The following is a 22,948-nucleotide window of genomic DNA, read 5'->3' as shown; positions in this document are numbered from 1 at the left end:
GTAGGTGAGTACTGGTATGACACAGCTGTTATACGCTTTTCTCTTGGGGGATAATGGCAACCTGCTGTTCATGATCTGAGAATGCCTGCCAAACGTAATCCTAGCCCATTCTTACTCTTCTGATTATTTCAGTCTCATGATCCGGATCCGCAATCACTACCTGCCCTAGGTAGATGCACTCCCTTACCACTTCCGCATATTCAAATAATCCAGCTGAAGGAGAAGAATTATGCCATCTGCCACAGGCGATTTTTTTTTAATTTCCTAAAACTTAAGATGATCCCCCTGCATATAGTTATAACTGACTATTGAGTCGCGCAACTCTGCCGTCATGTTCGTGCAAGGCTGTAAATTTTCCCATCCTTTGGCTTTGATAGAAGATTAAATTATGTTTAAATTACATACATACATACATACATACACACATACATACATACATACATACATACATACATACATACATACATACATACATACATACATACATACATACATACATACATACATACATACATACATACATACATACATACATACATACATACATACATACATACATACATACATACATACATACATACATACATACATACATACATACATACATACATACATACATACATACATACATACAGGCGGACGGGTTAGTAGGCGGACAGTCAGGCTATTTGGCATACATATATACTAGGGTCTTTCAATCATTTTCATCGGTGAAAGATATTGAAGCCCCCTGTACATGCTAAGGAATTAGCGGCGGAAACTAGAAAAATATCACCAGGCGTGAGGAGACGCACGTTCCACTCGTGTCATATTTTACACGAAAATATTAAAATACTGTGCACGCGATATTTTTCGCCAGGCTTGTGATATATCTTTCGGATGTAATAACTTAAAAAGAAAAAAGGCAGATATTAACCGATCTCTGCGTGTGGCGTGTGAACTCCGTTTCTTCCTGGAGGATTGATGATACCGACTTCATTAACCGATCCAGTTGTCGTATACTAAATATGTTATATTTAGTATACGACAACTGGATCGGTTAATGAAGTCGGTACCATCAATCCTCCAGGGAGAAACGGAGTTCACACATGTTTTGCATTTTTTACGATGTTGACGGAACTGGGCAGAATCACCAAGAACATTATTGTACCTGGCGAAATTACACTTTCATAGCCCGGCAAGCAACATCGTCGTCTACTTCCCTACTGCCGTCCTAGCTCCACTGCAGTTCTACCATGCAATGCCAAGAAGCAAGTCAGAGCTTGACAAACCAGGCTAATTAGCTCTGTTTTCGTATGCGTACCCTTTTTTTTTTCCCACATCATGACCTCGTGCATTTGCACCGTGTATTTGCGTGCGTTTAAATTATGCTATATTGACCCGGATGTTAGTGACGCATGCGATACCATGTTTTGGTCATCGGAAGTTCCACGTAGCCTGCAAAGGATTGCTCCTCCTTTTTTTTAGCCTTCTCAATGGTCGACTCAACATGCTTAAATGCACAATGGAGCTCCAACTTCGTACAAACCAAAGTAACATTACATCTCGCGCCAGTTTAACAACGCCCTGCAGCGACAGCTTCCCCTGCCATTCATTTGCACGAAAGAAGACAACGCCCTGGCACTGACAACCAGATGTTCCGCACACGCTGCTCCGGCCGAACAGATTTAACTTTAACCCGCGTTCAAGATCACGCCCAGTCGCGTCAGCTTCGTTAGCACTCTGCAAACCAGCGAATGACTGCGTTCGCTGTAATTCCACTCGGGCCTCTTTTCTGTGTTTACAGTGTCCGCATGTTTGCGTGCGTGCTTTCAACATTGCCGGCGAGAACCACAGGCTTCAGATGAATAATACATTCATTCTCCATCGCCCTGAGCCGCATTCATTTTGTTCGCTGACAGCGAAGCAGACGAACGCGACGGCATCGCTGGAGCTCCTGTCGTCAGGACACATTGCGCATTGGTTTCGACGTGCAGTTAACATTAGAACCCATTCAGGCACTGTAGTGTGTTGTTTTCTCTGTCTCTTTTCTTCCCGCATTTATTTTTTGGGTATGTATCGCGCTTGACTTCCGCAACCATGTTTATTTTTATTCGCTGCCCGCCCTAGCTTCCCGAGAGAATAGCCAGCATGCGGACGTTACAAGACGGTTACGATAACACGAAGAGGGGCTCATTAATAAACATGTCCCCTCGCCCCGGAATTTCTCGCTCTGGCCGGAGCAGGGAGACAGGGTGACGCTGGAAGCGCCGCCGGGAACCCCAGAAAGCGCCACGAACCATGAACGAGATTACGCTGCAGGTAGACGGCAACTGAAGAAGAAGAATTACACGAACGGGACACCGAAAAAATTCGATTACAAAAAAAAAAAAAAGCGGGGGGTAGGGGGCGGGCTGAAAAAAGAAAATTGATAAGAAGTGAATGCAGAAGAAATATGAGAGACAGCGGTATAATACAGCGGGCGGACACAGGAACCGTCGCAATGTACACAGCCCTCCTACACTAGAAGGGAAATAATACAGCGGCGATGTTTGATTCGAATTCTGATTTAAGTTCCACGTTCCTGCTTGAGCCAAAGCACATTCCCCACCTCCTTTAATGCCTGCAAGGCTTTTCTTGTACGGCGACGGGGATTCGAAAGAAATCTGACACGAATGCCTTCGACAGAGGACAGGTAAAGAGGAAGAAGAGAGCACGGAGAAATATACAAGTTGAAGAAAGAGATCGAGCGCGGATGTCTGAGCTTCGCCCAATAAATGATTGCGCGGAAATTTGTAGTTCTTGAAAGATTTGTTGTTGTCTTTTTCTTTCAGTAGTGGTTGCCAACACTGTCGATCCGAGTATAGCGGCTGTTTCATTATGCCGGAGCTTTATTTATTTATTTTTCTTTTCTTTCTCTAATTTCATCCTGCGCCCCGCAAAATAATCCTGTACTATGACAGAAGCATCGACGGTACAATGGAGCACGTCGGCGTCCGTAACGCTCCGCTTCCCCCATCTTTTAGCACATTTTATCCCGATGCATTTCCTTTTTTTTTTATGGTTATTCCTTCAGCTAGTCTATAAGTCAGATTTCAATTCCGTCTCGGAGCTCCCATCTTTCTCTGCTGTACCTTTCGCACCAAGCTTCGTTCAAACTATTCCATTTCTTGTTGCTTTCTTTGCTTACCTTCAAGCTCTTACCTCTGTTTACCTTTTTACCTCTATTTCCCTCTCTCTCTCTTTTTATTCGTTACTTTCAAACTCTCGGCGCAGAAAACCTTTTCTCTCTTCGGGACGATAACTCAGGAGCCACGGAACAGCACCATTACTGCGGGTAGAACGGCGGGAGCATCGCCTCAAACTGCTCGTCGGGCGTGTAGGCCCAACAATACACAAAACGCCCACCCACACACCCACCCACCCACCCACCCACACACACACACACACACACACACACACACACACACACACACACACACACACACACACACACACACACACACACACACACACACACACACACACACACACACACACACACACACACACACACACACACACACACCCGTATGGACGGCGGCCCCGTCCCCAAAACAACACCGCCAGACATCACGCTTGTATACTTTCGATCTGTTTCTGTTCTTTAAAGCCTTCCCTTTTCACTCAGAGACACGCACACACAAACGCAGTCGGCTTCAATACCACCGAAACCACCAGCACCGCCATCTCGGCGCTCGCCCGAGTGTGGCGGCGCTTTTTTAGTTTGTTGCTGCCGTTGCGCCTTTCTGTTTCGGCGCCTGCTCCTCGACGGAGGACGATAAGTCAACCAGTCTATTTCTCTCTCCACAACGCTCTTCGTCGCCGTGAATCGAACTGGGACGAAATAGCGACGCGCTAGTCGAGCAGACAGCGCAAGCAAGGCTTCCTGAAGGGGGGAGGGAAGGGGAGGGAGACGCGTGAGGGGCGCGGCAGTGCAAAAGGCCGAGTGAAAGATACCTGGGTAAGAGAGAAGGACCGACGAAGGGAAAAGATATCGGGGAGGTTACGAGAAACGGCGTCGAAACAAAACGCAAGAACAACGGCAACAACCAGGGGAGCGATCTGCGCGCTTCTGGCGAACGAAAAACGCCGCCGTTTTGCTCTGTTTTTCTGGCCAGCCGCAATTGCTGCCCGAAAGGCTGCGCTCGCGCACACAAACCAGCGCGCACGGGATTCTTTCTTTCTTTCTTCTTTTTTTCGTGCAACCATGCGCGCGTTTCCTTTGTTTCAGGGTTCATTTCGAACGACAGAGGGTGCGTGCGAAAAAGATGGGAGCATGCCAAAGGTAATATCGAGCTCTTCCTTTTTTTCTCTCTCTCTCTGCTTATTATTTGTTGTCTGTTTGGCTTCTTGATATTCGCCGGCGCATTTTCCCGCGCCCGTGAGGGGGTACGCGGGATGAGATGAGACAGGGAGGCCCGGTGTGCACCCTCTCTCGCTAAGAAGTGTCGGCGGCGTCGCCGCCGTCTTGCAGTGTGCGTGCGGGCGCAGTTTCGATTGGGCCCGAGCTTCATGAGAAAGGGAAAGCGGGATCGCCGATGGTGAAGCGAAAGGGTCACGATGTGGCACTGCGGAGGAGAGGAGAGGGCGCGAGTCGGTGGTGGAGGAAGGGAGGGTGTAGGTGGTCGAGAAAGAGAGAGAGAGCACAAGGGCCAGAAGGAAAGGAGGAAGAGCAAGATAGAGGGCGAGAGCGTCGTCTAGACGCGCATGCGTGGCGGCGGCGTGCGAGCGCGGAAGCGAGCAGACGACACCTCTTAAAAACAGGTGGACCTCGGCGGATGCTGGTCAATCGACGCTCGGCGAGAGAAGCCGAAGCGCGCGCAGCAAGCACAAGTACGCGTGGCCGAACAACCGGCAGTCGTTCTTTTCATCGGAGGACCTGGGATACCCGGTGCCAGATCGGAGACCGTGAAACGGACAGAGACACCGCCACGAGGGGTTATTTTTTTGGAACGGGGGAGAAGGACAGTTTTCACTTAAACCTTTTCTTGTCCCGTGGACGACGAACTTCACTGCTGACACGTTCAAGTCGCTGACAGTTGTTCGTTTTTTTGTTTCTTTTTTGTTTTGTTCGCTGTTTTGTTCCGCCCGTTCGCTGTACACCACGACGTGCCAAGAAGTCTGAGACGTCCACTGCCCACCACCTTGCTCTCGTCGCCTGAGTCGCAAGAACAACATGGTAAGTGTCACAGTGATTTCTTCCCGCTCGGTCTGGTTCGAGTGGTTGTACGGCGGGCTGCACAAATCGGATTGAATGAGAAATTGGGCCAATATATGAAATTTAGATTTCACAGTCGTACACGAACTAGAGACAGCTTCTAATCCTATCCTATACATGCACCGGCCCATCGATGCAATAGGTATAAGTCACCGCGGGACCTATCATAGTCGCTGTCTTTCGGACTAATGCACGCAGAAGACGATTGATCGATGGTGTAACCAGCGCATTCAGTTTAACATCCCCTAGAGGGCATGTAATGTTGACAGCCTGATATCGGTGTCAACATTTCGCATGCGACAACAGCGCAGCCATTCATCGAATATTTACCGAACGTCTACTTGTTTCCTCTGGTGTGACTTACTGTTTTCTCCTTACACGTGCTTCGTCTTTGCTTGTCTTGCGGCTCTGAACGCGTCCTTTTGGACATTATGTAATGTAATTCGAAACCACTAGCAGTTGCGTAATGCGAATAGGTATTGCATGAAAATCCTTTGTAAGAGAACTCCGATAAGAACAACCTTCTACTTATGAAAGTTAATTTAACATGCTTCCATAGTCAACAGCTACGTGCAGGAAATAGCGAGCAAAAACGATTGTCTTCTTCAGGGTAACATGTATCAAACAAACGAAACTAAGATAACGAGATGTAAGTTTTCTCAGGTCATCGACGTTTTTCGGGCTGCGCGATATTCGGCTGAACGCCAGCCACACTGATCCGGGGTGCAAAAAGAAGTGCATGAAAACTTCTTTCTAAAGGTATGCTAGACATGTGAGAATGCGCAGGATAAAGTGCAAAGCAACCTATACACTGACGTCAACGATCAGGTTAGAAAAGCGTGTGCGTTAGACCTACTGCGCCACCCTGTGGAGCAACACTTGAAACCAATACACATCGTGCGAGGAAAAGAAACTGAATATTGCTTGCAAGATAGGATGTTCCTGTCGACCTTAAAACTCGAGCGGAAACTTTGTTTTCGTTGCAAGCGGACCCTATTAGCAAAGGGAAGTTGATATAGACGGCGTACCGTCATAAACATGTGAAGGGGGGGGGGGGGGGAAGGGAGGAAGAAGAATTAAAGCTTACTGAGAGAAAGAGACATGACGCAGCACTGACGGAAATACATGCATACGACCACGTTGAGAATACAAGCATTGTTTCATTCTTCAAAACTTTCACTTCGAAGAAATATATTGCGTATTGAGGGTTGATGGGTGGAAAGCGCTGTTTCGATGAAAAAAAAGAAAAATGAAAGCGATGAACGATGCTTGTGCCAGTCAAGCTATAACAAACAGTATAACGAACAGTTGTTTTTTCTTTTTTTGGAAGTGATGCAATCGCAGGGCTGATTGGCAACATCGATCGCCAGCTTTCAGAACGTTAGAAGTTTCAATAATCTCTCTAATGACGCCGTCGTTATTTCAGAACTCATCGCCGTGTTTCTTCAATCGGCGCGCAAAATCCGCATTGCTAGGTCGTGAGAGTGAAATAAACACTCCCGTCCCACTCCGTTCTATTACATTTTTTTTTTCATAGCTAGGTGCCAGCAAGTCGTTTAACGAGGCTGCAGTGAACTCTAATGAGCCCCTCAGTTTCGGCAGTCTAGTGCTGAAAGTAAAGCGCCTCTCTGTGTCCCTATATATATATTATTTCTGCAAAGAGAGTGCACGTACAGAGGAGCCAAGGTGGAGGTAGCTGCCTAGCAAACGCATCGACATTCTTGCAGAAAACGTCCTTCCATTATGCTTCTCTAAGCACGTGCTATTAGACGCAGATCTGTCCTCGACAATAGTTGTAAAGCTTGTGCGGCGCGCGCGGCATTTTCCCACGGGTACAGCACCTGAACGCTCCAAATCCTGTATTTTCTTCTTTCTTTCATTTTCTTTTCCCCTTTCCATACTTTACGTTCATGCCTCTCGTTTCTTTTTGTTCCTTTTCCATCACGTTGAAAAAAGTATGGTCTCTACTTGCTTTTGAGCACTTTAGAAAAAAGAAAGAAAATAAAGGAAAGTTAACAGAAATTTTGCAAGGTGCGCCAAATTGAAAAGTAGAAGTGAACCCCCGGGAAAAGGAATGACTCTATTTGTCTTTCGGATAACCTCCGTCCAGCTATTTAGCGCTAACGCGCTCGCATGCGTATTGCTTTCTTTGCCGAGATTCTCAGGCGATTACGATCGTATGTAATTCGCTCGTAAACGGGAAAAAATCTCGGTCGGCGTTATTTGTTCTTCGTCATATGCTGTTTTTGTGGGCGTACGCATATAGACGTTACTGGCATGTCGTGTTTCCTTTTTCCACGTAGTACATATATTTCTTTTTTATATAGGGCAGGATTTTGACATACGGCATGATTTACAACGCTTAACAATGAGACGAGCTATTGCTTTCTTCAGCCCGTACCAGTTTTGCAGCCTAAGCTGTATTTCTACAAGTTGAAAAATTTTGCCTATAACGTACATCGTCACGACTTTGTTACTTCCGAAGTTGAGGCGTAATCCTTTGTGATTGCGTCACACTACGGTTCCGCACTATGCACTTTTCACGTTTGTTCAGGGTGCAGATCCGTCGCTGCGAAGCCATGCCTCCAGCAGTGCCCGTAATATTACGACAACCCTCCCTGTGGACAAAATTGTCAGGTCTGCTTAGCCAGCCTAACCGGTTTACCTTTTTCTTTTCTTTCCTTTCTCAATCTAATTCTGCCTATTACTCTCTGGTCCTGCCATGTAGCCAAATATACTCACTTTTTCCCGGAGCGCCCGGACTGACCCAATTATTGCTCATTGCACGTTCGGCCCAAACTGGAACTCGATTGCAGCTCTGGGCGCTGAGTCGAAGAACTGGCTTAACTTCGCGACTCTGTACCGGGCGTAAGTGGCCGGAGGCACGTAAGTCGCTTAAGTCACGTGCTTGGGACAGTAGAGGTCTATCACGCAATTTCAGCCGCGCCGTTCAATTCGTAGATGGTGTAGCAACGGCTTGAAAGGTGTAAGCGCAGCGCTTTTGCGTCCTTTTAATTGCGTTTCTTTCCTTTTTTTTTTCGGCGGCTTGTGCGTTTCCCGTCGCAGATCTCTGGCCCGAAGCCTCGGAAAGAGGGGGAGGGGGGGTAGGTGAGGTACCTCTGCGCAAACGCTACTGTGGAGGCACGACTTGATGTGCGAGAAAGTCAGAAATGCGCCCCACGCTTCGACCTTGTGTATGTATCGTTCCTCGTATACATTAAAGGGGAAATTCATTTATACAGCAGCGAATCACTGCAGGAGCCAAAGCGCTGGCAACCGTCCTGCACAAATAGGTCATTGTGGCCCGTCGTTATCTTTCTTTCCCGCTGATTATGGCTGGTTGTGTCAGTGTGCCAAACAGGAAATCTCCCGAAGCCCTTAGTACAAAGCGAAAAAATCGTGCTCGCGCAAGCCGGACGTCTTGCTTCTCTGCTAGACTACTCATTTGCGTGGAGAAGCCCACCTTTCGTTTCGGGATTTAGATGCATCGGTTGCGACGGAAGATCCAGGTTACTGTGGGCTTGCCAAAAGATGACTTATCTTATCACAGAGCTGAAGCAGTTCGAAGGATAGAGAGAACTATTCCTCTCACCCTCCAGAGATGTGATTAATCGATTGCGGCCATACAGGCGAGGACTTATCGAATGAGATAGAGGAAGAGCGGCGATTAGCTGATCCCTTATGTATTTCCGTTTGTCTGCACTCTGTCACCAGGGTGTCTCACCTGGTTCCACGTTGTATTCCCGAGCACTCATTCCGTTGCGTGCGGCCAACAACGCCGCACGCAACTATTTGAGATGTGAGGAAACAGCCGCAGGCTGCCACTGTTCATCGTTGGGCGAAGAACGAGTTTCTCATCGCGCTGACATCAGCCGCTTAGACGACAAACCGCTCTCGCAGGATCGTAGGATTCTAGCCTATCGGTATACTCATGTAGGCACATGGACACCGTAGGGCGCTGCTGCATTTCTTGTAGCCGACTGGATTGCACGTTCCGCGCCTGTAACTACGATAGAAAAAGTTCATTTGATGCCACACTCTCTATGTTCTTTCTTTCTCTTTCTTCGCTTGTCTAGCACCAGGACAGGCAGCCGGGCACGACTCTGTTTAGTTTTCTACCATTAGCTTTATTTTTCTTTCTATGAATGAGTAATTTTGCAAAACCGCTTACTAAAGAACTACTGAGAGTAAGAAATGACTTTATACACGTCGACTTGTTTTGCTTGAGAGAGAGAGAGAGAGAGAGAGAGAGAGAGAGAGAGAGAGAGAGAGAGAGAGAGAGATGAAAAAGGATGGAATGGCAGGGACGTTCATCAAGGCCTTGCCCGGTCGGCTACCATATGCTAGGGCAAATTGGGAAATAGGGGGGAAAAAAAGGAGGTAAGGCGATCAATGTGAACACGCTCGGAGATGAATGTTTGCTGATAGTCGCAAGCGTTCGTATAGACCGGTCACCCTAAAGAAAAATAAAAAATAAGATAAAAAGAAACGATGTAACTCGTCTTACTCGTCGTCTCTCACATGTCTGTCCACTCCTAATTCCCACCACATTTTTCGTAAGACCAGCATACCCACGTCTTTTTTTTTTTTTTTTTTAAGGTTCACTTTTATCGTCGCGCCATGCCCTGAACCATCACACGTTTTGTCGGGCATTACTTTACTCTGAGGAATGCGCGGGAGCTGGCACACCCGCGCTTTTGTGCAGCGTATGCATACACACGCGGGCCTCAATTCTCTGCAGCTGCTACCCGAACGAAGACTGAAGAGCGTATTTGTCAGGATCACGTTTTGCGCGGGAGCTCGGCTTTCAGACCTTGGCGCTGGTAGAAGGCGCTGTTTTCGGCCTTGCAAAACCTCGCCCCGCGGAGTTGCGCAGCATCGCGATGGCTGTAAGTCGCATTCGCCCGCGGGTTCGTTTACTAAACAAGACTACACCCGCGAGAACCACATCGCGCGTATTACGTTCCATGAGGGGGGGGGGGGGCACAAGCCATTAGGATTCGGGGACAGACAGAAGGCAGAAGGGGTGAAATGGCCAATTCTGAGTTCACGTTTCTCTATTGTATACGCTTTACGTGTCGCAGGTAAAGGTCTTCGCGTATATGTAACCCGCGACATGCCGTATTTTCTCGATTATAACGTGCACTTTTTCTTTTCCAAATAATTCGATAAAGTAAATGGCATGCGCGTTTTAATGGAGTACGATAACAAACCTGCAAGATGTGAACTCCAATCGAATCTCACCTTCCTATCTCCAAGGCCGAGCTTTGCCGAACTTAAGGCGCCATAAGTTTGTCATCAGTGGACTGGCGCCCGACGAATGATGCCTGGTCCACTGTGGATAGGTTGCAATAAATGTTATTTCTCTAAGTAAATGCAAATCACCATTTTTCTCTTTCATGCCATGAAAATTTGGTGAGGCAGCAATCACGGTATCACATTTTGTATTTCTGCGAATTAGGCGCGTTGCAATCGCGGACAACGCATTTTTTCTTTTTTTTCAGTTTTGGCTGGCAAACATTGGATGTGCCTTACGATCGAGTAAATGCGGTACACGTTTCGCGCCGAGCATTTCTGCCTTTCGGGAGAAACGGCGGGGCTTTGCGCTATCGAATAACAGCTATACTCTGGGCCCTTCTTGCACCATTGAGGTAGTAAGCCTTTTGGCGACAGTGGCAATAATACGTCCGTGGTAGCTCGTTTGCCTTATATATATACTTCCGCCGAATGTTCGCGAGAGCGGAAAAGAAGGAGAGCTTTAGGCATTTGTTTTCGACAAATAGAAGTGTCGAACGCATGAGGTAAGCCTGCAAGCAAGACTATAGAATGCGGCGCACCAACGCGCTTCCGAAACCCGACTCCTCCTTATCCTGAAATGCACAAAACACATCGGCAAATTTTTGCGTTATGCCGGTATATTAGCGAGAGCTGCAACCGTCGCTTCGTGAGTCCGTTACAAAGCTGCGCTCGCACGGCGCATTGGCATGATGAACAGTCACGGCGGACTTCAACTGGACTTCGGGATGGTTCACCGCTGAGCTGATGTTACACGAGGTTAGGAACGAAAACAGCGTTTCGGTGAGGACGTCGATGACGCTGTCGAGTACCGTGTCGTTCTTCGCACGCCTCTTATGTCAGCGCTTGTGGATGTTGGATTTCTTTTTTTTTTTTTACCCGCGAGTATTCTGTCCCTGGTGATCGAGGCCTCTGTTTCTGGCACGACTGTTGTCAGCTCGTAAAGTAGTAGTCGTATTTGTCATCGCCATTGCGCAGTGTATTAAACAAACGTTGCTTTAAATGCGCGTTCCAACAACAACAACAACAACAACAAAAAGAATGCGGCTCCAGAGAAGGAAATTGTATTGCTTCTCACCGGCCTAGGGAAAAAAATAGGGAAAGAACGAAAGTTATACTTTATGTACTTGAACAGCCACTGTTTTCTCGTCAGTCTACGGCAGTTTTGTCAGCTTCAGTAATAGCCTAAATTGATCTAAGCGCAGCAAAGTCTAGCGGGTTATAAGAGCTTGTTTGCAAGCCACTCAACTTCCGACACAGAGCTGCTTGTCGTTTTCTATTTTTCTTTTTTTGCGCCCGTTAGCAAACACGACTTGTGCATTACGGGACAGAAGGAAAGTTTAGCGTTCGCAGAAAAACACAAGAAAGAAGACGAGCCTCCGCGCACGGCAAGTCAGGAAGCGCGATGCCGCGTAGCTGGTCAGCCCTGCGAGCTCGCACGCGGGCGCGCCTCCACGTTCGTTCTTCGGTTCCGCTCTCTGCGTGCGCTCTGTAGCCCACGCCTTCCCCGACTGTTCAAACATCGTGTTACACGTGCACGGCCGGTGCGGGGTCGCCCCCCCCGCCCTCTCTTACACCGCATGTATACTTGATCTTTCTCGCTACGCTGTAGCGAGCGTTCGCTCGTGAGCTTGAGAGGTTATGCGGAAGTGACACGAAGTCGGGAAGGCGGAAAACGCGTTCGCGCGCCGTTTGCTCTTGCTCGGACCTGCTCGCGCTCGACACCGAAGCTAATGCGCTTGTCACAAGGGCTCTTTCGAGCGCGCTTCAGTCAATGCGGGTCGAGAACCGACGCGCGGCCACAGAACCGAAGTCCGGGACGCATTGCGTTAAATGGAGTGATGGTAGATTAAGAAATTTGTGGTCTTATAGGATGAAGCCGGCTGTCGAAGGACAGTGGCAACGAGATACTGCTATGGGAGAGGCACTAGTCCTGCACTGCTCATAAACACGATGGTTAATGTGATGATGAGTGCGACGCAGCCATCTTCGGGGAAGTATGTACACTTCATTGGTGGTGGTGGTAGATCGAAGCATGATGGAAATATTCAGCAAGGACTTACTTCGGCGAGGTTCGAAGCCACCAATCTGACAGTTGTAACATTTCATTTTTTGTGAGAAATTGTCCGAATAGTTTTATTTACCCTGCTTTAAAAAGCCAGGTCTCTAAATCCCGTGATAGGCGTACTGCGATGTGACTACTGTGTCATTTTTCTTTCTCTCTCTCTCTTTCTTTTTACGAGGCGATAAGAATGTAACGATAATAGACTGCTCGTGGACAAACACAAAACACTGCAAACTTTTTCGCAACAGCCAAAAATGTGTGCGTGCGTGTGTGTGTGTGTGTGTGTGTGTGTGTGTGTGTGTTTGTGTGTGTGTGTGTGTGTGTGTGTGTGTGTGTGTGTGTGTGTGTGTGTGTGTGTGTGTGTGTGTGTGTGTGTGTGTGTGTGTGTGTGTGTGTGTGTGTGTGTGTGTGTGTGTGTGTGTGTGTGTGTGTGTGTGTGTGTGTGTGTGTGTGTGTGTGTGTGTGTGTGTGTGTGTGTGTGCGTGTGTGCGTGTGTGTGTGTGTGTGTGTGTGTGTGTGTGTGTGTGTGTGTGTGTGTGTGTGTGTGTGTGTGTGTGTGTGTGTGTGTGTGTGTGTGTGTGTGTGTGTGTGTGTGTGTGTGTGTGTGTGTGTGTGTGTGTGTGTGTTTGTGTGTGTGTGTGTGAGCGGTATTGCATTGGCTGATTCACCAGGAGTGAATAAGGAAGGGGAGATGAAGGTGGCGAAGGTTATTCTTTGGTCGAAAGTAGGTAGGGACGTAGGAAAGTAAAGGCGATATCATTGTGCGGGCATCTGGTTTGCTACCGTCCACCGCCATAGATGGAATGGTGTCAAAAAGACAAGAACGAAAAAGAAAGAGCGCAATACGTATTTCTTATTTCTCATTCTTTATAAGAAACGTAAGGCTACATTACACTTAAGAGGTTTAATGTGTCTCTGTAGATAACGTGAAGCAGTACGTGGAGATGGGAACATGCTATGAGAGTGAAATGGACAACAACTCAGAGGTATGAAACAACAATGCAAGAAAAGCGCTAGAGGCAGCCTAGAAATGTGGAGATCCGGGAACCTATTCACATAATGGTTATTGCGTGCATTCTCGCCTGAGTGGAAACATTCCAATCGCTTTATTTTTCTCTTCTATTGTTCTTCGATCGTCCGCTTATCCCTCCACCCCATTTCCACTAGCACAAGATACACGCTCAGACTCTTCTGTAGTTGACCTCACCGTGTTTTTTGTACATTACTTTCTTTAATAGCTGTTTCGCCATCCCGGTACCTTGAGATGGATAATTGCTCGCCCCTCTACACCATTTCGTGCACCGAGCGATTCACTCTGTTTTCGATACTCGCCGCGCCTGTCGGGCTAGGAACGAAATGACAAAGCGACTTTCTTCGAGAGGAACTCTGGTTCCAAATTAACCTTGTTCTCTCTCTCTCTCCCTGTCTACTACTCAGATTAATACCGCTATAACGAACACGCTGGTTGCGCTTAAAGCTTGTCAAACTTTTCTTTTTAACGGCCTGAACAGGCAAGTGAACACGGTTGCTCCAGCACAGCTTCGCCGTTTGAATGTGTTACGCTAGACTTCAGCTGCTATATTCACTCGAAGTGAAGTGCGCACGGCTGCCTCGCGCAAACGCTCATCGTTCCGTTAGCTGAAACTCGCTTCGGCATCGCTCACTACGGGGGCCGCGACAGTCCAGCTGCGGTGTTGAGCAACCCGCATTCCTAAGAACAGAACCCTTCATCGCAAATTTCCAACTATCATGTCGAATCTCGGGGTTCGTTTAGCGGATCAAAGCCAGATATACGTATAGGACGTCCCACTTGGGCGTTTGAAATGAAAGATCTAAAGAGAGCGGGAGGCAGAGAAACCCTATTACTCGAGCAAGCGAGGCGTGAAGACGTCGCCCTGGGTTCCGTCTCGGTAAATTCGTGCAATGCGTTGAAAGCTGCGGGCGTGCCCGATGCAGATAGCGGCAGGTACACCCGAAGCGCCGTGTTAATACGCTACCTGTCCCCATATTAAGCTCGTCCGTGCAGTTGTTTCTATGCTTCTGCTGAGACGCTACGGCAATTGGTGGTTCGCAAGTCAGGCCGCGCCTGTAAAAGTACAGCCTCCCTTGACGAAGTGTCATCCCGACGTCTACGCGAAGTGGGGGGCGGGGGGGGGGGACTACATTACTGCGCGGATATCCGTGCGAGACGCAGCCGCAAGCTCCCTCAGCTTTCGGGCAATGATTGCTGCTCCCAATTTGGCCGCCCCAGCTTATATATAAAGAGAGATCTGGAGAGCGACGGTTACCTCGCCATGCGTTAACGAAATTCGTTTTGACAGTCGCATCGGGCTTATGATTTCCGTTTTACCTTTCTTTTCTCTTCCAACAGCCTAGCCTCAGCACTCAGTCTAGTGTGAACGTGCCGCGTGTACGAGAACGAAGCAGAAGCCTCGCCTGGGACAGGAACACGTGGGCGACCGGTCAGATTGAACAATATATATATATATATATATATATATACGTGCCCGGAACGGCCGCGAGTCGCAGCGCTCTTGTCTCAACGTCGGCGAGTATTAAACGAAGCGAAATTGCGGAGCGACACACGGATTACGGGCAGCGGTATCGAAGAGAGAGATAAATTAGGAAGAAAACCTGTTCCGTGACCGAGCACCGGTTTCGGGCGCAATATAACCTTGACGCGAGGCGGTAAGACGACGACGACTGGTGAATCTAACAGGACTTGGGAGAGAAGAATGTACTGGTTCGACGGCACAAAGACGAAGACGCGGAGGAAATAAAAAGAAATATATCAAAAGAAAACGTGAGTGATGCGCGCCTCGCGATGCGATCTCGATCCCACTCGATCCGCAACCTACATTCGCGACTGAGGGTTTCAAACTTATTTCTTCTTTCTCTCTCTCTCTCTCTTCTCTGTCTGCCTGTTTGAAGTGCGCTTCGATACTGAGGTTCGCTCCTGGCGTGTAACGTTCGACGCGACAGTGTCAAGAATCAAAGCACGCGCACACCCTCCGGGACCATGCTCCTCTGCCTGGCTTGCGCCCCGAGTGGTCGACGGCGCCGAATTCCCAACCATCTTCTTTCTTTTTTCTTCTTTTTTGGCAAGAAAAAGAAGCTTACAGCGGTATCATTTTATTTTATTGCCCACATAACGCTCTCTCTCTCTTTCTCTTTGTCTGTGCGCGTCGAATAAGGCTGCTGCGAAGAACATGGAACGGAATGACGATACCGAATTCAGGACGTGCGAATCGTACGTGATCCGACCCCCGCCTTTGACAAGGGTTTTTTTTCCTTCTTTTTCTTCTTCTTCCGTTACGACAGAGTTCACAAATCGAGTTAACCTGCTGTCGCGGCAGTTCCGATATCGAAGCTAAACGGAACGCCGACATTCTCTGCTATACGTGTGGCGGCTTGCTGGAATAACGCACGGCGTGCGGTCTTGCATAAAGCGCTCGAAAATGACGAAAAAGAAAGAAAAAAGACGAAAAAAAAAGAACGGGTTCTTTACAGAGACTCTTCTGCCCGAAAGCTTCGATATCTGACTCTTCTTGTGGGCCAGTGCTGCTATAGTGTGTAGACGTGAGAACGCATTTATAAATATATCAGCTGAAAAGTGTGGGCGAATAAGGCGCGACAACCGTCGGCACGCTGCGGGAGGAATTGTTTTGCCATTGATTGGGGAAAATGGGAAACATTGCGCTCGTCTCTACCGGGAAGTGACCTCCGTTGCTACCTCCTCATGCGTCACTTGAGTGCTAAAATCCAATTTATTTCTCTTTTTCTGTCCTTTTTTTTTCTTACTTACAATTTCCTAAGTTCTGATCATATAATGTTAACGGAAAAGTACTAGAGACATTCTTTTACGAAGTCCATCTACCTTCACTTACTTGTTCTGATTTATTGATTTATCTGTTTGTTTATTTGTTTATTTGTTTGTTTGTTTTAGCACATAACGTTAGAGCTGAGTTTGGTTTAGAAGCTCTCTGTAGAGATCTTGATTCAGGACATGGGAGCAATTTTGCGTTTTATTTTTCTCCATTGTCTTCAAACTATGTACATAGCAGTGGTTCACGTAGTGGGTTACCACAGATACGTGGGACGTCGCTGACAGAAAAGCTTTCGGCCGTCAGGTTTTTATTTGCGGCTGCGGCGCGTCGGGAAGGGAAAAACCCGCGCAACGTCGCTGCGCTCAATGTTGCAGACAGAAGTGAAGGACTGAACTTAAACTGAAAGCCGGCGTATTAAAACTCACCGTCAGAATGCGTCGAAATGAAAAGAAACGTAATTTGTGCGCTTTCCCCGACTCGTTTCAGGTTTCTTGGTTAGGTAAACCCCAAGCCCGAAAGCGTCAAGTGCCCTCGACAAATTTGCGCTTTCTTTCTAATAATTTATTACATGCACGTTGACTCGCGCTCAACTTGCTACCAGAACGTACGGTGTCCTTCTTACGCTTTTCTTTTTTTTTTACTCTCTACATTCTTTGCTACGTTGCTGGTCATATCTTTTTTTTTGTCCGCTCTTCTGTGACTTCGAGCGTGATTTACGCTCGCGACTAATGAAGCGGCCCTTAACCAAGTTGCGCGGCTTAAGAAGAAAATCTGGATTTAGAGGAGTAACAAAAAAAAAAAAAGAAAAGAAAGGAGAGCGAGGCTATCTGCACTCCACTGCCAAAGAGTAAACCGACACGCGTAACGAGAACCAAAAAAAAAAAAATCCGAAATAGAAAGGGGGGGAAAAGAGGTAAAATAAAGATTGGTTCGGCGTCGAAGAATCGAAGGTCTGAGCTTCCAGGCCTGGCCTCCTGTGGAACGGCTCTTCGGTCTCTCCAGATGCAGCCTCGCTCGGTGCCTACCCAATCTAACGGACTCCAATGGTGAGCCGAAAGAAAGAATCGAACACGAAAACAGCGCGGCAAGGACACTGAGCCCGCCGTGAATAAAAGAAGGCTGGGGGGAGCAAGTTGAGGAGTGGTGGACGATCAATTGCCTAGGCAAGAGGGGGGGGGGGGGCGGCTGTTAGCCCACCCTGTATACGCACAAATCCAAACCGACACGCGCTGCGGGCGTGCGCACCGTATCACACGTGAATCGAATTCGGGTGGTCTTTCCCCCGCGTGACGCGGTGAAGTGGAAAGAAGGGGAACCCCGAAGTCTCTCCAAATTAACCTCGGGGACTCTGGTCGCTGATGTTGGAGCCGGGCCGCGGGCATCCGTTCTTTGCCCGAAAGAGCAGCAGAAACAAGGAACGAAAACGGAAGAACACAGCGCACGGCGAGTAGCTGTACGGGCGGTATGAAGGAAATAAAAGCAAAAGGACGGAATTAGAGGAGCATGCTGCCGAAGTGCCCTGCATTTACGGTTCGCCTGAGCGGAGCGTTAAAAGAGGTCGACAGTTCGACCCGGCCAGCAGACGGTGAGAGAAGGCCGCGGCGAACGGTCGAAACCCCTTTCTTTCTTTTTCCTTCTTTTTTTCTTCGTGAGTAAACATGGAACTTTGGTCCGACTGGAGCGGACCGGTGCTGTTTGCGTGTGTCGTGTTCGTATGTATGTGGGTCAGCTTTCAGCTGTTCGCGACTCAGCGCGTTCCCCTCGTTCCTCTCGGCAGCGTCTCGTTCTGGGTAGTACGTGGCAGGGGCCACGGCTGGGTTTTACGACGTTGTAAAATCACCGTAAGGGAATAGCGTCTCGAAGCCCGGGGATGACGCTTAAATCACCGGAGAAAGGCGCCGCCGTATAAACTATTACCGTTTAAGCCTGACGCGAGACCGCAGGGAACGGGCTCGGGGCTTGAGCAGTGAACGAGCGAGCGAATTACTATAAGTCTTGTTTGCGCGCAGGGCAAGCAGGTTTAGCTTTATACGGGAAGGTGATGGCCCGGAAGTGCTACGCCTACGTGTGCCTCGCGTGACACGTGTAGGTGGTCGGAAGCGAAATTATAGCAAGTCCATGCCCTCCGGAATCTTTCAACTGGATGCGTGGCACAGCGTATACTCTCCGTTCGTATTTCAGAGGAGGTCACGTACGCCATGGAATCTCAGGTACAACTTTACACGCTCATGCAACGCCGCAGAACGCGCCAAGGTGACGCTTAGCGTGAGCTTATCCGCAATGGATGGCACATTACTGAATCCACTTGGCAAAGTTCTCATGGCAATGGTGATGAACTCTTGGTGCAAACTAGTCGGTCTTTTGTATTGTTGGCTCTGTTTGTTGCCGGTCTTCACTGAAGCTTAGTCCATAGAGAAATGCGAATGTTTTCTTACAAAGTCTGGTGAATAGTGGTCGTAACGTAACTGTCTACGATTTTCTGTTGCGAAAGTGCGAAGTAATTACGTGCGTTGTTTGAGTTACCGTGAGCCTTTATGATTAGGTCCTATTTCTGGGCGAATGCACGAGCAATTTGCTGCAGAGCTAATGAATGCGTTTCCTAAGTGGATGCTCTCAAGAGGCGCCCGAGTTCTGAGACCGCCGAACTGTTCACGTAGGTTTGTTGACATTGGAGACTATATGCAGCCAGCATATACAATAGCTGCAATAAGGCGAAGCTGCCGGAATACAGCAGTACACGATAACGAGATGGGCATTCATGGTGTACCGTAGTATGTACCAAATATCGAATCTCATTACCGTTGCAGCGCGAGCACCCTTGTAGGCGGGCAAACAAGTTTCCTGCGTCTTATTGAAATACCGCGAGCGCGGCATTCATGTTTATGTGCAAGTGTGCATTCATTTTATATGTAAACGAACATTCCCACAGCCTATTTTCGCAATCTTTAGTGTCTCTTTTTTTTTGTGTGTGTGTGTGTGTGTGTGTGTGTGTGTGTTGAATTGAATTGAATTCTGGTGCTTCACGTGACAAAACCACGACTTCATTATGAGGCACGTCGTAGTGGAGTGCTCCGGATCAATTTGGACCACCTGGGATTCTTTAGCGCGCACTCAATGCAAGCGACACGGGCGTTCTTTTCTTTTTTTTACACTTTGCTCTCATCTAAATGCGACCACCACGGCAGCCGGAAATTGATCCCGCGACCTCCTGCTTAGCAGCGCAACACCGTAGCCGCTATAAGCCGCCACGACGGGTGCTTCTTTGGTCTCGTACTTTCACGTGCTCGAATAAATAATAATTGACAGTTTCGCGTGCCTCTCCAACACTGGCGTCTTCAAAAAGGGCGATGGGTGAATTTTCTAGCACCTTAGGCTCTTTAACGCATAGCTAAGTCCAAGTACATGGGTGTGTCCGAATTACACTCCCGTTGAAATGCAAACATCGTGGCTGGTAATGAATCGTGCCATGCAGCTCTTGCTCTGCAGAAGACAGGCACATCTATTCTGCAGCCGATCCGAGTTAATTTAGTACGGATAATATTTTTTGCTTATTTCCTCGTTTCTAAAAGAACTTGGGAATATGAGGTGTGCTTTTAGCTCAAGACCATTTGGCCAGCGCTATCACGCCATTTCGTGTGTTCCGACTACAGATATACACGTTCTCTGCGAGAGTCCTTTCGGTGCCCACTAACTTTCTTTCAGGTACAGCCTAATCATATCGGACAATCGACCGCTCATGGAATAGAATAAATTAGGAACTCTCCATCAAGGATGGTCCATGCACGAAGCTACTTACAGACCCTTGCAGACTTAAACCGCGCTCGTTGAACCACCATATAGGCAATGACGACACTACGGCGCTTTTTTGGGAGCCGCTGAGCAGTGCTAACGTCTCTGGCGCTGCTCAAGCACTTGTTCATCGCGTGTTTTCTTTCAGTATACTCTAATCTTTCTCATTTTCGCCCACAGAACTCGGCGGTTAGTAGGCCGCTCTAGTGCTTATCGTCTTGTATTGTAACCCTTCTCTTAGTGTTGGGGCCGCGGTAATCGGAAAGGGGCTGTTGATTGCCTTTCTTCGAGGAACAAGGTTGATCAACCTCTGGTGATGCACCCCTGCCAACCAACATATGAGATGCTCAGGCGGAGCAATCGACAGCAAAGCGTACCAGGCTAACTCCGCGTGCTGCAGCACCGCCATTCTCCCTCCCTCGACACTTTCTCTCTCGTTGTTCTCCCTCCTTTTCATCTTCGTTTTTACTCCTTTTTCATCCTTCTATAATGAAGGGTAGCGAACCGGGTGCAGTACTGGTTATCCCCATTTCTGTCCTTTCTTCTTTGTCTGACGCAACAGTGTAGACGAAAGATTAGGGAAAACTAAAACGAAGGACGCGGCAGACAAGAATATTTCAGAGCCTCCGTCAAAAACCAAATGACAGAATAAAAAAAAAGAAAAACTGTACATTCGAAGCAAAACAGGAGAAGATAAAAAAAAATCCTAGGCCAATCTTGACTCTCCGTGTCCTTCTGAGCAGCCGTATTCAATCAGTGCATGGCCGTTCGCTGGTCTCTCTACGCAGTCCATCTGTTCTATGCTTCTTTTACGAAAGAATCTTTCCTTTTTCGCGTATGTCTAGCCCATAATGAAGACTGCCCGAAATACCGTCAGAGAGCATAAGCCATTTCATTTTACGGCTGCTGTTTTCTCGCTTCTTGTATGTCTGCCATCGACGACAGGACATTTTTCATCGGGCACCGCTGAGAGGAACACGGGAACAATTGTCCCGAAAAGGAGCAGGGGCGGATATATGGACTCGAGAAGAAAGAGTGAAAAAAAGAATAGTGTAATGTCAAACTCGTAAGACAGAAACCCACTGAGCGGTTGATTAAGTGCTCGCCTCATCCCTCTGCCATCTTGCTGAGAGAGCCAGTTCAAGCCCTCAATTTGCTGCCGTCACTTTCTCTACCACGTTGAAGGCGAAAAGCACGGGGCAAGGGGTGGCTCATGAGGAGAGAAACTTTTTTACTCGACTTTCCGAAGTCCGAACAATATCTGCAGCGAAGACGTGTTCGAACTTCGTGTTGTTTCGAGGCATAGGAGAAGGCAAAAAAAAAAAAAAAAAACGAAGGGGGGGGCGAAAACCGAGAAGCTAGAGGTCCCAACATCCCCAGACACATTGCTAGAAGTATGGCGGTGGAAGTCACGTGTCATATTAAGCTTATAGCAACGGTTGCTATGGGAACTAGTTGCTCTCTACGTCTGACATGGCCCTGGTGCCCCAGCCGACGCGGCATAATGGGCGGAGGAGGCACTCTGGGCTCGGAGATGCGAATGGGCAAATAGAGAGGAAGAGGGACAAGTTCTCGAACCGCAGCTCATAATCTTTGAGGTGCGGTCCGAGCAGGCTTCACAGAGAGTGACGCCAGGGCTTCTGGACGGGTTTTTTTTTTTTTTTTTTTTTGCCGTTCTCTGTGCTTCGTAGCGACTGCCGTATACTTGCAGAGAACGGAGCGCCGGACGTCGATAACGATGTCGCATCCTGAACCTCGGATGGCCTGATGAAGAGCGCAGGCAAAAAGCATACGGCCACGTGAGCTAGGATTTGGCGTGAAACAGCGCGTGGGAACTGTGTAAATCTCGGGTCCACGACGTGTGGACGGCCAGAAGGGTAGCCTTAAATGTTTTCTGTTGTGCCGAAGAAAACGATACGATCACGTCCTTAGCGATTTTTTGTGTTTGCATATTCTTGGCTTTCAAAGTTCTCTTGAACTTAAACACCCACGCTTTCCTTGTGTCAGGATGGAGGCCCGATGCTGCATATGCAATCCTACAATGACTGGTAACACAAATAAGTTTTTTTTTTCTTCGCGTTTTCGCGAGGCATGCGTCGTATCTGAGATTATCCTGCTCGCTGCACAGAGGTTCCCTCATAACCAAGGCACTTTTGCCAGCCTATGAAGAACCTATACATATTAATCTATAAGGTAGATAAGCTCTCTACACATAACTTTGAAGGAATGTGTCTATAGACGACGTACTCCATGTATGCCGACTGTAACTTTGCATAAAGCTAAAATCTTGGCCTTAAACAGTCTATGGACTCGGTGCATTATTAATTGTATATTCTCAGTATTATGTGTACACCTCAGGAATTCAATAACGGTGAAGGCGTGCGGAATAGGCCACAGGATACGTCTGAATCAATTGTAAAGGATTGAGGTCACTGCAGAGTCAAAAGCGGCAATCCCCGTGCGCCGCCATCCTATTGCTCCGCTGCATCTCAACTCTGAAAACCAACCCGACGTACACAATATACCCGCGCAATACACAACAGAGAGGCAGGGGAATCCGATGCACTCGTCCACCGCCTCCCCCTGTACTCTATTCTACCGCTCCACGACCGATCAAACTCGGGCAAGCACACTAGCAGTCACCTCTTCTTTTTTTTTTTTTGTTTACGTGTGGCCGATACTTCTCTATAACGTATCCACCTCGAGCGGCTGTCTTTTATAGCGCCAATTTCT

General features: G+C 48.1%; 1 protein-coding gene across 1 annotated transcript in view; it reads left to right on the top strand.

The window, feature by feature from the left end:
- Nucleotides 1–4,798: 4,798 nt before the first annotated feature.
- Nucleotides 4,799–22,948, top strand: part of LOC142575850 (uncharacterized) — a 91,950-nt gene continuing 73,800 nt past the window's right edge. Inside the window, exon 1 of the mRNA XM_075685549.1 lies at nt 4,799–5,200. Within this exon, the coding sequence (XP_075541664.1) occupies nt 5,198–5,200 (3 nt within the window). The 5' untranslated portion in view covers nt 4,799–5,197. The remainder of the gene's footprint in view (nt 5,201–22,948) is intronic.

Source organism: Dermacentor variabilis, chromosome 3 (genome assembly GCF_050947875.1).
Source record: "Dermacentor variabilis isolate Ectoservices chromosome 3, ASM5094787v1, whole genome shotgun sequence".
NCBI classification, from domain to species: Eukaryota; Metazoa; Arthropoda; class Arachnida; order Ixodida; family Ixodidae; genus Dermacentor; species Dermacentor variabilis.
The sequence above is the reverse complement of the archived record's forward strand: the minus strand, read 5'-3'. Positions and strand labels throughout refer to the sequence as shown.